General features: G+C 44.1%; 1 protein-coding gene across 1 annotated transcript in view; it reads right to left on the bottom strand.

Moving 5' to 3' along the window:
• Positions 1 to 13153, bottom strand: part of MYOM3 (myomesin 3) — a 57607-nt gene that overhangs the window by 4438 nt on the left and 40016 nt on the right. Inside the window, 8 exon segments of the mRNA XM_032228155.1 lie at positions 250 to 272; positions 685 to 721; positions 2354 to 2517; positions 4811 to 4916; positions 5207 to 5245; positions 7280 to 7367; positions 8855 to 8965; positions 11394 to 11461. Of these exon segments, the coding sequence (XP_032084046.1) occupies positions 250 to 272; positions 685 to 721; positions 2354 to 2517; positions 4811 to 4916; positions 5207 to 5245; positions 7280 to 7367; positions 8855 to 8965; positions 11394 to 11461 (636 nt within the window).

Genomic DNA, 13153 nt, shown 5'->3' with positions numbered 1-13153 from the left:
ACCTAAGGATTTGGACAAAACTCAGCAGCACTTTTTGTGTGGCTGTTGATAAAAATAAGATCGCCAACATCCAATGACGGATATGGCACAAGAAGAGGAGTTTATGTTTTTACTGTTTGTAAGTTGATTAAAGTCATTGAGAGTGAGTAGGCGCCTATATAAAATTTCTAAACAAACAAATGAATAAATAAATCTCCCAAGAACGCAACAGACCAAAAACCAGCAAAAGATGCATCTTTTTATACTCACGCTCCTCCACAATAGCTGCTTGCCTACGATGAAAACAAAACAAAAGGTGTTTTTATGTCTCATACAGCGTTTACTCAAATTTTACCAAAGAAACCACAGTATTAAATGCATGACCCTTCTCCCAGCCCCAGAGTCACTTCATTTAGCCTACACAACAATCCCAAGTACTGCTTGTTTCAGGTTTCTTAGCCAAAGCAGCGATGCCCCAGATCTTTCATTGGGGTCCCTAACCCCCCAGCCACAGCCCAGTGCCAGACCATGGCCCATTCAGAACTGCTTAACTAAGTGGAACCCGCCCTGCCACCGCCACCACCGGTCCACAAAGACAGAAACGTCAGAGACTGTTGTCTTACACAATTGATTCTCAAATTGTGGCAGTTTTCTAAAAAGGAAGCTGTTCAGAGCAAACAATAACTACAACCCCACCCTACTTACTTCAGCCTTTGATGTTCGGCGAGTGCATCGTCGAAAGCTACAGAAAGGAAGCAAGCAAGAAAGAGAATGGTAACCATCTGCAGTGAGGAAGAAGAGCTAATAAAAGTGAAGTTTTAAAAAGTTCATTGGTTCTTCTCTCATCCAGATGCTTCCATTTAAAAAATCTATTCATATATATATTTAATGCAGTTATAGGAATTGCCATTAGAACCAGAGATGGGATTCAAAAATTTCAGCAACGGGTTCTCTGTCCAATTGCTGGGTGGGTGTGGCCATGGTAGGCGTGGCCTACTAGGTCTCCTGCACCATGGATGCGCCGTCGTTAAAACTAATTTAATACGGCACAGAGCTTCAGTAAAATGGTTCGGCTGAGATTGGCATATGTGGGATTGATTGGGGTAGATTGTAGGGGTGATACTGAAAGATAATTTTATCTTATTTTACTTATCTATATATTAAGTTGTATTTTATTCCAATTTCATTTTAAATTGTTTAAATTGTTTTTATAGGATTTTAGTAACAATTTGTGTTTGGAACTCTATATTTTGATATAGTCTATGGCAGGGGTGTCAAACTTGAGTCTATGGGCTAATCAATAAACATAACTACAATTACATGTAACTCAGGTGAAATGTACATTGCTAGTAAACAATGCTTGTCATTATATTTGAAATAAACATGTTTTTTTTTGTTATACTCCGAAATAGAAGCACTTGAGGACTTCCTGTAAAGAAGAATGAAAGGGAGACATGGATGGGTTTAGCTATAGCTTATGTAAATGGTAATCTTTTAATAATCTGTAAAAATAAATTGGCATTCTCTGTAAGGAAAAGTTGGGTTTTGAAAGAGTATTGATGCTTTTGAACCTGAGTGTTGGAGAAGGCTCTGTTGTATCCTGCCAGCAGCCAGTGGAGCTGGTGGCAGACTCAGAGAGTGAGGAGGTTGGGGAGGAACTGATGAGGGCTCTGTGTCAGGGGCAGAATGGGGGTCGTCCAACAGTTATCAGCTGCCTTCAGAATCGGAGATCAGTTGGAGCCTGTTCCCAGTGTTTGCATGCACAGAGCTGCCAGGAGATGGGAACAGTTAAGGAACAAGGGCCGACTTGGGAGTAGAGGCATAGGTGGATGATGAATGACCCCTCCCATAGGGAATAAAGAGAAGCGAAAGGGGAGTGGAGTTTGCAGGAGGCAATTAGTTTGCTTAATTAGTGTGTAGATTTGTTCGTGACTCCCAGAGACTCCTTGCCAATTATTTTCTTGTACAGCATGGCATTTGGAAGATATCAGCCTGGCAGCTCTCCAATCCTGATAAGGTCTGTGGTTGTAAATTCACCCTTGAAAGACTTGTTTGCTAGGACTTTGCTGGTTGTGAATGAGAGGAATTCACATTACCTTAACAAAAAGGGGTTTTGTCAGGACAAGGAGTCTGCTTCGTGATTTGGTGATGCCTAGGTCAGAACAACTCCTGAGAAGATCACAGACAGCCAAGAAAACAAACAAATGAAATCTAGAATAAATCAACCCTAAAGTGGCCCAAATATTTTGGATGTTGTTATGCTCACTTGAGAAGTCTATAATGTGTGGTCCTCGTGCTGTCTCAGCTTTGTGGTTTTGTTGAAGACGTTTCATTACTCTACTGGGTAACATCATCAGAAGGGAGTGGGATTTACCTTTCCCAGATAGGTCAGTTGTCAATTTGCGCGTCTCTTTCCCATCAGTGAGGTCCAGGGTGTATTTGCCTCGGTCGGACTCCTTGGGATCAAGGATGTGCAACCAAAGCTGGTCCACGGTTGTTCCTATCTTCAAGCGATCTCCTCCTTCTAGACGCTTGTCACTGAAGGTACAGCAGGAGAGGAAGTCGTCAGTTAGTACACAGCCTCTAAACTATAATTGTCCAAACATGGCAACTCTAAGACCTCATCTGTGGACTTCATCTCCCGGAATTATAGGATTATTCTTCTAAAAGAAAAGAATCTGAGTGACTCCATATTTACACTTTCCATAACCTTGGCAGCTCATCTGTAAAGCATTAAGGTAAGCAATTATGTGAAAGGTTTCTTTTGGGAAAAACAAGGCTGTAAAGTTGATTCAGGTCAGCTTGATATTACTTTGGACAGCGTCAGAAAGGAAACTGCTATGATGTTATAGAGAAATGAGGTAGTAGTGAAAACTTCTGCGCTTGCACAGAGGCAAAAAACAAGATGGCGGTGCCTACGGCACTACCGATAGAACCAGTTTAGAGGCGTGGGTGGCCAAGGTACTACCTACTCGGCTGAACCAGTCTGAATTGGTAGGTATCCATCTCTGGTCTGTGAGTTAAAACGATATTTGTGAGTTCCTTTGTTGAAAGGATTACCGTATAAGTATAAAAGTATAAGACTTTTTCTCTCATAAAAGAGGCTGAAAATCTGGGTGCATGTTATACACTGAATACAGCATTTTTGGCCTCCCAAAGCCCCGTCTGCTTTGCAAAAATGGCTTTGCATTGCAGTTTAGGAGGCTTTCCGAGTTCTCCTTGGGGCTGGGAGGGCAGAAATGAGCAAAAAAAATGGGCTGTTTTCTGCTCATTTTTGCCCCCTCTGCCCCCTCCCCAGGAGCACTCTGCAAGCCTCCTAAAGGCTAATCGTGCCATTTAAAAAAAAAAAAATATATTGGGCCTGTTTTCATGAAAAACGGGCTGCTTTTGGGAGGTTTGCAGAGTGCAAAACCTTTTTTTAAAAAAATGTGCCTCTTCAAAACCTTGGTGCATCTTATACTCCGAAAAATACGGGTTAGTAATTTTCCTCTCTTTATTTCCCTCTTCTTTTGCCTTGAAGCAAGAGGCAAGAAGAGTGGGTGTATGGTTTGTTTTTCATTTTGCACATTTGTTTTCCTTTGCTGAGTCTGCCTGAGAGAGGGAGGTGGGGCAAATGGGTGACTTGCTCCTGCAGAATAGCCAGAGTATATGGCAGCTATGCAGATATACTTTCTGTCCTGCTCTGAATTGTGATTTTGATTTTATTTTTCTGGAAATTTTTGAGGTCTTTAAATAAACTTATATAACAGAGAAGTTGGCCATGGTGAGTTGGCCATGGTGAATTGGCCAGTGAGTTGGCCATGGTGAGTTGCCATGGTGAGTTGGCCATGGTGAGTTGCCATGGTGAGTGGGTCATGGTGAATTGGCCAGTGAGTTGGCCATGGTGAGTTGCCATGGTTAGTTGGCCAGTGAGTTGGCCATGGTGAGTTGGCCTTGGTGAATTGGCCATGGTGAATTGGTCATGATGAATTGGCCAATGAGTTGGCCATAGTGAATTGGCCAGTGAGTTGGCCATGGTGAGTTGCCATGGTGAGTTGGCCATGGTGAGTTGCCATGGTGAGTTGGCCAGTGAGTTGGCCATGGTGACTTGGCCTTGGTGAATTGGCCTTGGTGAATTGGCCATGGTAATTGGCCAATGAGTTGGCCATAGTGAATTGGCCAGTGAGTTGGCCATGGTGAGTTGCCATGGTGAGTTGGCCAGTGAGGTGGCCATGGTGAGTTGGTCATAGTGAGTTGGTCATGGTGAATTGGGCAGCGAGTTGGCCAAGGTGAGTTGGCCAAGGTGAGTTGCAGAGGTGGGTTCCTACCAGTTCACACCAGTTCGGTAGAACCGGTTCGTCAAATCTACCGAACTGGTTAGAAGAGGTTCCACCAGTGGACCCGGAAAGCAGGCCACACCTACAGAAGAGGTTCCAAAAATTTTTGAAACCGACCACACATACACACACACAAACACACACACGCACAACGACTCACACAGAGAGAGAAAGAGAAAGAGAAAGAAAGGAAGAAAGAAAGAAAGAAAGAAAAAAGAAAGAAATGTGAGAGAGAGATAAAAGAAAAAAAGGAAAAAGGGACAGAGAGACAAAAGGAAGGAAAGAGAGAGAGAGAGAGAGAGAAAGAAAGAAAGAAAACACATGGCCGGCAAGCCACTCCCACCAGGTCACATGGCCGGCAAGCCACTCCTACAAAGGAGGCCACACCCACAGAGTAGGTTAGAAAATTTTTTGAAACCCACCACTGGTGAGTTGGTTGTCATAGACCCTCCTCTGATTGCCCCATAACAACACCTTACCCTACAAACATAGAGTCACAGGATAAAAGCACATACTTGTGGTACCAGGTGGTCTTCATGGCATCTGTGTAGTACTTTACTTCACTGTAGATCTTGATGCCTTCTACAGTTGGCTGAACTTTCAAAGGTGATGCGGAAAGAACTGATAAAAAAAGAGAGAGATACTTCAGAAAGACAATTAGGCCTGCTCTGACAAAGTAAATTAATTCTAGTTCTTTACAGTAAGGACAGGAACCCAGGGGCCCTCCAAATGTTTGGGATCTATCTCCCATAAGCCCATAGTCCCATAATCAATCCTGGGATTGATGAGAATGGAAGTCCAAACCCAAACTGAAGTGCAAAGAAAGCCACTTTATAGAACGGGAATCCTATTTCTTGTGCTTTGGGTACCATAAGTGCCACTAGAATAGGGTCCGAAGGTCAGCAACTTACTACTGATTCTGGCCAGCTCCTTGAGGATGTCATCAAATGCTATAAAACAGAATATAACAGTAAAAAATAGCACCATATCTCAAGCAAGCCACTGTAGATATTGTTTAGTTGTGTCCGGGCTAAAGTTGGGTTTCCTTAGACATTTATTAGTGACTATTGAATGACAAGGAAATATTTCATTTAGATCAGGACCAGGTAGCCTTCAGCCTCAGGAATACATGTGATTCCTGACCTCAGGGGTCCTTCCAATCACAACTTCCCAAAAAACAATATCATAGTTTTGTACTGTTTAGAGGCAGGAAACCCATACAAGTGGAGATCAGTCTCTAACTGAAAGAACCAAAAACAAAATTTTCTTTTTACTCCATCGCTGCAAACTTTCTCAAATCCAGGTTAAAAAAAGAGCCAGTTCTCCCCTATTTTACACCATCACATTGTTAGGAATGGGGGCTCACATGGTTAGGACCAGTGGTGGGATTCACTTACCTTCGCTACCGGTTCGCAAATGTGAACATTCTCGCATGCACAGACGGTCGCGCATTATGTTGTGGGTGGAGTGGAGCCTCCATCAGCCACTGCTACCAGTTCGGCCGAACCGATAAGAACCGGCAGAATACCACCACTGGTCAGGACGCTGGGTTGGAGGTTAGCAAGCCCACATTCGAGACCCAAGTGCTGCTGTGTGGCAGAGAGAGCTCCCCTCATTCGCTCCAGCTCCTTGACGGGGACATGAAAAGAGCGCTTGCGGGTGTCCCTCAGGCAATGGTAATATCACCAGCTAATCCTTTTCACCAAACAGGATGGAATCACGTTGTTCAGACCAGTGGTGGGTTCCGGATCCTGTTGCAACTGGTACGGTTGCAACGGGGCCCAGTGTGCACTACATGAACACACGCAGTGCACATGCGCGCAATGCATGCATGCGTACTTACTTCTTGCGACGCCTCCGTGATGCTCCATCTGCTCTCTGGAGCGTCACGCAGGTGTTGTGTGCTCTGTGCGCGGAAGCGCCAAAGAGCTCAACTACAGGTAAGGAGCTCAGGCGGGCGGGTGGGCCTTCTGGAGCACTGTACCGGAATGGTACCTGGTGCTCTGGGCAGGCAATGGTACTCCCGTACCGGGGCGTACTGCCTGCAACCCATAACATTCACAACAATCAAATGGCAATCTTTGGAGGAAGGTTAAGCCCAGAGATCGCCATCCTTCCTGGCTAAAGATAGTATAGGTGCTAATGTAAGATCCCAATCACAAACTCCACTGACTCTTGGGAATGATCTCCACAACAGACCAGTTTTTTTGAAAGACTGCTTATGCGCTGCATGGTTTAATGAAAATGTTATATCAGTAAAATCTTGGCCATGCATCTGAATTCATGTGGTGTCATTCTCAGCCCTCGTCAGCTAACTCAGGGGTTGGGAACCTTAACCTGGGAGAAACCCACCTCTGGTCCTTGTGCTCTCTCAGCTTTGTGGTTTTCCTGAAGATGTTTCATTACCCTACTGCAGGGGTCGGCAACCTTAAACACTCAAAGAGCCATAAAGGTCCTAAATGGAAGCCCCCCATTCAATTCTGAAGTCCATAGAGCCTCTTCCTAGCATGGCATCCTTTTTCCTCCGCTGACCGGAAGTCTGTTCCCCCCACCATAGAGTCTCCTCCTAGTGCGGCATCCTTTTTCCTCTACCTGTCCTAACCGAAAGCCCTATCAATTGTGGAGCTGACTGGCAACAGGGAGCCACAGAAGAGGGATAAAAGAGCCACATGTGGCTCCAGAGCTGTGGGTTGCTGACCGCTGAGCTAACTGATTGTGAACTGGAAAAATCTTACATATTTTCCCCAGCCCTCTGAGTCAGATAGAGGTCCTCAGCATGCAAAGCAAAGGAGTATTTGAAAAATGTCTTCTATCTTAACTTTTTCTCCTTGCTGATTGTCCATGCTGAATTCAAACTCTCCTGCTCTCTTTTGGCCAAACTGGGTGAGAATCGTGCAAAACATCATCATCAGAGCACCAGATTTGGGATGTCTGATCTGAATGAACCAATAATATTTCAGCCAGGGAGGAAAAAAGGATTGTACCTTCCTTTGTAAGATCAAGTTGGGTTATGTCTTCTCCACGGTCATCCGAAACCACAGCTTTGTAGAATCCTTTGTCTGCTTTGGTAACCTAGCAAAATATAGAGACGATAGTCTGGGTTCACACAACACATTGAACCCTAAATCCAAGTTAGAAAAACTCAGTTGCAGCTGTGCACCTGTATTCCGCAATGACCAAATGAATGAACTATGTCCGTGATGGTGAACCTATGGCACGCGTGCCAGAGATGGCACACAAAGCCCTCTTTGTGGGCACGCATGCCGTCGCCAGCTGCTCTTTTCCGGGCTGTTTTTCCGGGCTGTTTTCAGGCTGAAAAATGCCCCCCAAAACAGCCAAAAAACAGCCAAAAAACAGGCATGTGTGCACAGGCCAGCTGGTCTTTGGGATTCTGGCACTCTGGAACACGGACATGGATGCACGTTCTAATTTGGGCACTCAGTGGCGAAAAGGTTCACCATCACTGAACTGTGTGGTTGTTTAATGTGGTGGCTTGGCTCACACTATGTGTAAAAGACCAGCTGAGTTCCTACATTACACACAAAGCACAAAGAAACCCAGCTCTTTTCAGTTAGTGTAGCATGTTGTGTGAACGCAGATACAAGTTAGAAAATGAAGTATCTTGAAATGGCCCAGAAAATATCAACTGATGGATGACCGTATCAATTTATTTAAAAAAATGTTTTTGGAACGTTCAATATCTATGGGTACAGATGGGCCAGAGTCAGTGTCAGAGTCTCATATTGCCATTCCCTGTAACTGTACGATGAACAGTTGCAGGAACTAAGTAGGTATGTCTAGTTTAACAAAGAGAAAGACCCGGGGGGACAAAATTTGAGGAGCTGTCACAGAGAAGATGGGGTCTATCTTTTTTCCAGAGCACCCGAGGGCCAGATGAGAAGTAGCAGCTGGAAACTTATCAAAGAGAGATCCAACCCAGAACTAAGGAGAAATTTCCTAACAGTGGGAACAATGGATCTGTGGAACGACTTGCCTCCAGAAGTGGGTGCTCCAACACTGAGTTTTTTAAAAAAAGAGATTGGACAGCCATTTGTTTGAAATGGTATAGGGTCTCCTGCTTGAGCAGGGGGTTGGACTACAAGACCTCCAAGGTCCCTTCCAACTCTATTATTCTTCTAAAAAGAGAACGAAACAGCCCTAATTTGAGGGCATTCCTCGCTTCTTACTCATTTTGTACAGTATTTTTCTAACATTTCTCTTGATGAAGAATTCTGCAGAACTCAAAAGTTTGCACACTTTTTACTGCTATTTTGCTTGTTTGGTCCTAACAAACACATCGTCCAGTTATGGACTGTTTACCTAGTAGGTTCTCTACCAGTATGTTTTAAAAGACCCATGATGGGTGAAGAAGCCATACCTTCTCCCATTTGTAGGTAACAGTAATGGGGAAATAGCATTGCCTGTGGAATTTGAATTTCTAAACTGGCACGGAAAAACAAAACACCAGCTCTGTTCTTTCATTTACGACATGCCATTTCTTTCCTATTTTGGCAGGTAATTTTAATTTAATCATTAATTGTTACTCAGGATAAACCTACCCTTTTAATCCGTAGGATTCCAGATCCCGTATTTGAATTATATTGACCATCTGAGCGGGCTTTGTTGTCAAAGAACCATTGAAAAGAAGTATCCTTCTTCATGTTTGCTGCCTAATGAAAGGAATGAATGAATGAATGAATGAAGGAAGGAAGGAAGGAAGGAAGGATACTTAATTTTGATAAATACTTGCTCACTAAATTTTGGGAAACTGCATTTTAGCATTATAAAACTTGTTACAAAAATTTGAAGCATGTGACATCCAGCATACAAACTTAATAGATACAAAACTCAAGGTAAACCGCCCCAAACTCGATTTCAGAAAATATGACTTCAGCAACGGAGTGGTCAGTGCCTGGAACGCTCTACCAGACTCTGTGGTTTCATCCCCAAACCTTAACCTTAGACTGTCTACTGTTGACCTGACCTCATTCCTAAGAGGTCTGTAAGGGACGTCCCTGTCCTACTCTCCCTACTTATTCGTATCCATTTCCTGTATTCATAATCATGTTTATATTTATATCTGTTATCTCATACATGCTTGACAAAATAAATGAATGAATGAATACATGAATCAATGAATAAAAATAAATTTGCAAAACAAGACTAGGTCCAGTTGTTCTGCATGAAGCCATTCACCATTCCTATCCCAAAGAAGGAAGTTTAGCCTTTTTTCAAAGATCTTCCGTTCTGCATTTTACCCTGGCTGAGATATTGTGGAGATGGCTTCTCTAAGACCCCCAAAAGTTCCTGGGATGGGAAACTCACTGGACTAACACCTACATCTTAGTGAGAATAACATAAATTTGCCCTGTGTGCCATGGTCCACCTCATGTTCCTGACTCTGCCTCAACCCATCTCACCTCCAATTTGACATGGGCAGAACTGATATGGCAAAAATAGAAACTGTTACAGGTAGTCCTCAACTTATGACTGGTCACTTAGCAACCATTCAAAGTTATGATGGACCTGGTGTTTAGCAGCTGAATTGAAGGTCCTAATGGACACCCACACACCCCTGTAGTCACGTGATCACACTTAAGATGTGTGGTGTAGTGCAGGAGTGGGTTTCAGCTGGTATGCATCAGTTCGGGCGTACCGGTTGGTGAAATTTAGCATGCCTCCTAGTACCCGTCCTTACGGAGGCCCAGTACCAGAACGCGCTGCTCTGGGCTCCTGAAAATCCCCCCTCTGCCCCCTTCCTCCTCTTTCACAACAGATTGAAAATGGAGCTCTTCTCAAAGAGAAGGAAGAAGGGGGGGGGGGAGAAAGCCCATGCTGGATTGCGCTTCTGCTTGGGACTCCTGAAAATCCCTGCACCCTTCCTCCTCTTTCACAACTGATTGAAAACGGAGCTCTTCTCAAAGAGAAGGCAGAAGGGGGGTGGGGGAGAAAGCCTATGCTGGATTGGTCTTCTGCAAAACCTCCCTCTGCCCCCTTCCCCCTTTTTCAGAACAGATTGAAAACGGAACTCTTCTCAAAGAGAAGGAAGGAAGGAGGTGGGGGGGAAGCCCATGCTGGATTGGGCTTCTGCTCTGGGCTCCTGAAAATCCCCCCTCTGCCCCCTTCCTCCTCTATCACAAGCAGCTTGAAAACGGAGCTCTTCTCAAGGAGAAGGAAGAAGAGGGTGGAGAAAGCCCATGCTGGATTGGGCTTCTGCTCTGGGCTCCTGAAAATCCCTGTCCCCTTACTCCTCTTTCACAACATATTGAAAACGGAGCTCTTCTCAAAGAGAAGGAAGAAGGGTGGGGGGGAGAAAGCCCATGCTGGATTTGTCTTCTGCTCTGGGCTCTTGAAAATCCTCCCTCTGCCCCCTTCCTCCTCTTTCACAACAGATTGAAAATGGAGCTCTCCTCAAAGAGAAGGAAGAAGGGGGGGGGGAAGCCCATGCTGGATTGGGCTTCTGCTCTGGGCTCTTGAAAATCCCCCCTCTGCCCGCTTCCTCCTATTTCAGAACAGATTGAAAACCGAGCTCTTCTCAAAGAGAAGGAAGGGGGGGAATTTATGACCACAATTGAGCCCAAAAATTTTGGATGCTAAGCAAGAGCGTTGTTAAGTGAGTTTTACCACATTTTCCAAACAAGCCACTCCCACTCGGTCACATGACCACCAAGCCACTCTCACAAAACAGGCCACACCTACAGAATAGGTTCTAAAAATTTTTGAAACCCACCACTGGTGTAGTGTCACATGACTGCATTTTATTAGAGTTTTGCCAAAATTCAGAATTTACTTCCAGTTTTTGGCAAAAACTCCAGTCTTAGCAAACCATTGGTTTGTTTAATGACCCTGGTGATTTGCTTAATGACTGCTGAAAATCATCTCGATCACATGTGACCCAGTTTAAGACTGTCATAGGTTATGGTTCTGATGGGAAGGCTCTATTAAAATCATTAATTCAAGGACTACTGTAATAGCAGTCATGTAATTAAACTCCTATCCATCGTGGCTTTAGGAATCTGATCCAATGAGGAAGATAGCCAGAATTGCAAAACATAGTTTTGTTTGGTAAAGTGCAACTATGGGGAAAGAAGTGTTTACCTTGCAAGTCAGCAGGAGTTCACAGTCTTCAGTGACCTTCCACGCCAGTTGTTCAATAAAATGAGGACCTGTGAAAGGAGGAGAAAAAAAACAAAAACCCAGCGCTGAGCATCTTTTGATGTTTTGGCTGTGACCTTGGGCGCCACCTAGTGATTGATCTTATCCAAGCATCTTCGGGATGAATTTATGGTGGTTTAGGAGATTTCAGACTTCTGCAACTTCACATCTACCCTATACAGGTAGTTCTCGACTTACCTCAGTTCATTTAGTGACCGTTTGAAGTTACAACAGCACTGGCAAAAAGTGACTTATGGCTATTTTTCACACTGATGACCATTGCAGCATCCCTATGGTCAGGTGATTTATATTCAGAGGCTTGACAACTGACTCACATTTATGACAGTTAGTGTCCTGGAATTATGTGATCCTGTTTTATGACCTTCTGACAAGCAAAGTCAATGGGAAAACCAGATTCGCTTAACAACTGCGTTACTAATTTAAAAACTGCAGGTTTAAAAACCTTAACAAATGTGACGAGAAAAGTCGTAGAATGGGGCAAACTCACTTAATCAATTTCTCACTTAACAACATAGGTTTGGGGCTCAATTGTGGTCATAAGTTGAGGACAACCTGTAGTGGATTTCCATAATCAGTCTCCTAGCCAGTACATCCTCTAAGTCTTAATGTTAGGAAAATATGTCTCATTCACACCAAAACAATGTGGAAATTGGACTGAAGTCATTTCTGCAGTAAGCCTTTATAGTATCTTCTAGAGTCAAATAGAAGGGATGCGGCGGCAAGACACTGAGCTTGTTGATTGAGAGGTTGGACGTTCGGCGGTTCGAATCCCTAGTGCCGCGTAACGAAGTGAGCTCCCATTACTTGTGCCAACCTAGCAGTTCGAAAGCATGTTAAAAATGCAAGTAGAAAAATAGGGACCACTTTGGTGGGCAGGTAACCGTTCCGTGCACCTTTGGCGTTTAGTCATGCCAGCCACATGACCACGGAGATGTCTTTGGACAGCGCTGGTTCTTTGGCTTTGAAACAGAGATTGAGCACCACCTCCTAGAGTCAGGAATGACTAGCACACATGTGTGAGGGGAACCTTTACCTTTACCTAGAGTCAACCAACTATTATTGTGCCAAAAAAGCAGTAATGTGGACAGGTTTTGCATCTGTCAACAATTGCCTAGGTATTGCAGTGAAGATGCTATAAGATTCCAATGTGGAAACGGCTAAATTTTCTTGAATGACAGGTAGCCCTTGACTTACAATCGCAACTGAGCCCAAAATTTCTGTTACTAAGCAAGACAATTATTAAGTGAATTTTGCCCCATTTTGTGACCTTTCTTGTCACCGTTGTTAATTGAATCACTGCAGTTGTTGAAGTAGGAGCACTTTAAGTAAATCTGGCTTCCCCATTGACTTGGCTTGTTGGAAGGTCACACAATGAGATCACATGACCTCATGACATTGCAACAGTGGTGAGATTCAATTTTTTTTACTACCGGTTCTGTGGGTGTGGCTTGGTATGATTTGGTGGGCGTGGCAGGGGAAGGATACTGCAAAATCCCCAGTATCAGCTGGGACTCAGAAAGCAGAGAATAGATGGCGGTGGGGCCAGTCAGAGATGGTATTTGCTGGTTCTCTGAACTACTCAAAATTTCCACTACTGGTTCTCCAGAACGGGTCAGAACCTGCTGAATACCACCTCTGCATTGCAACCATCATAAATGCAGGCCATTTGCCAAGCGTCTGAA

Source organism: Thamnophis elegans, chromosome 12, assembly GCF_009769535.1.
Source record: "Thamnophis elegans isolate rThaEle1 chromosome 12, rThaEle1.pri, whole genome shotgun sequence".
Classification (NCBI taxonomy): Eukaryota; Metazoa; Chordata; class Lepidosauria; order Squamata; family Colubridae; genus Thamnophis; species Thamnophis elegans.
Note: the sequence above shows the minus strand (reverse complement) of the source record. Positions and strands in the feature narration are given on the sequence as shown.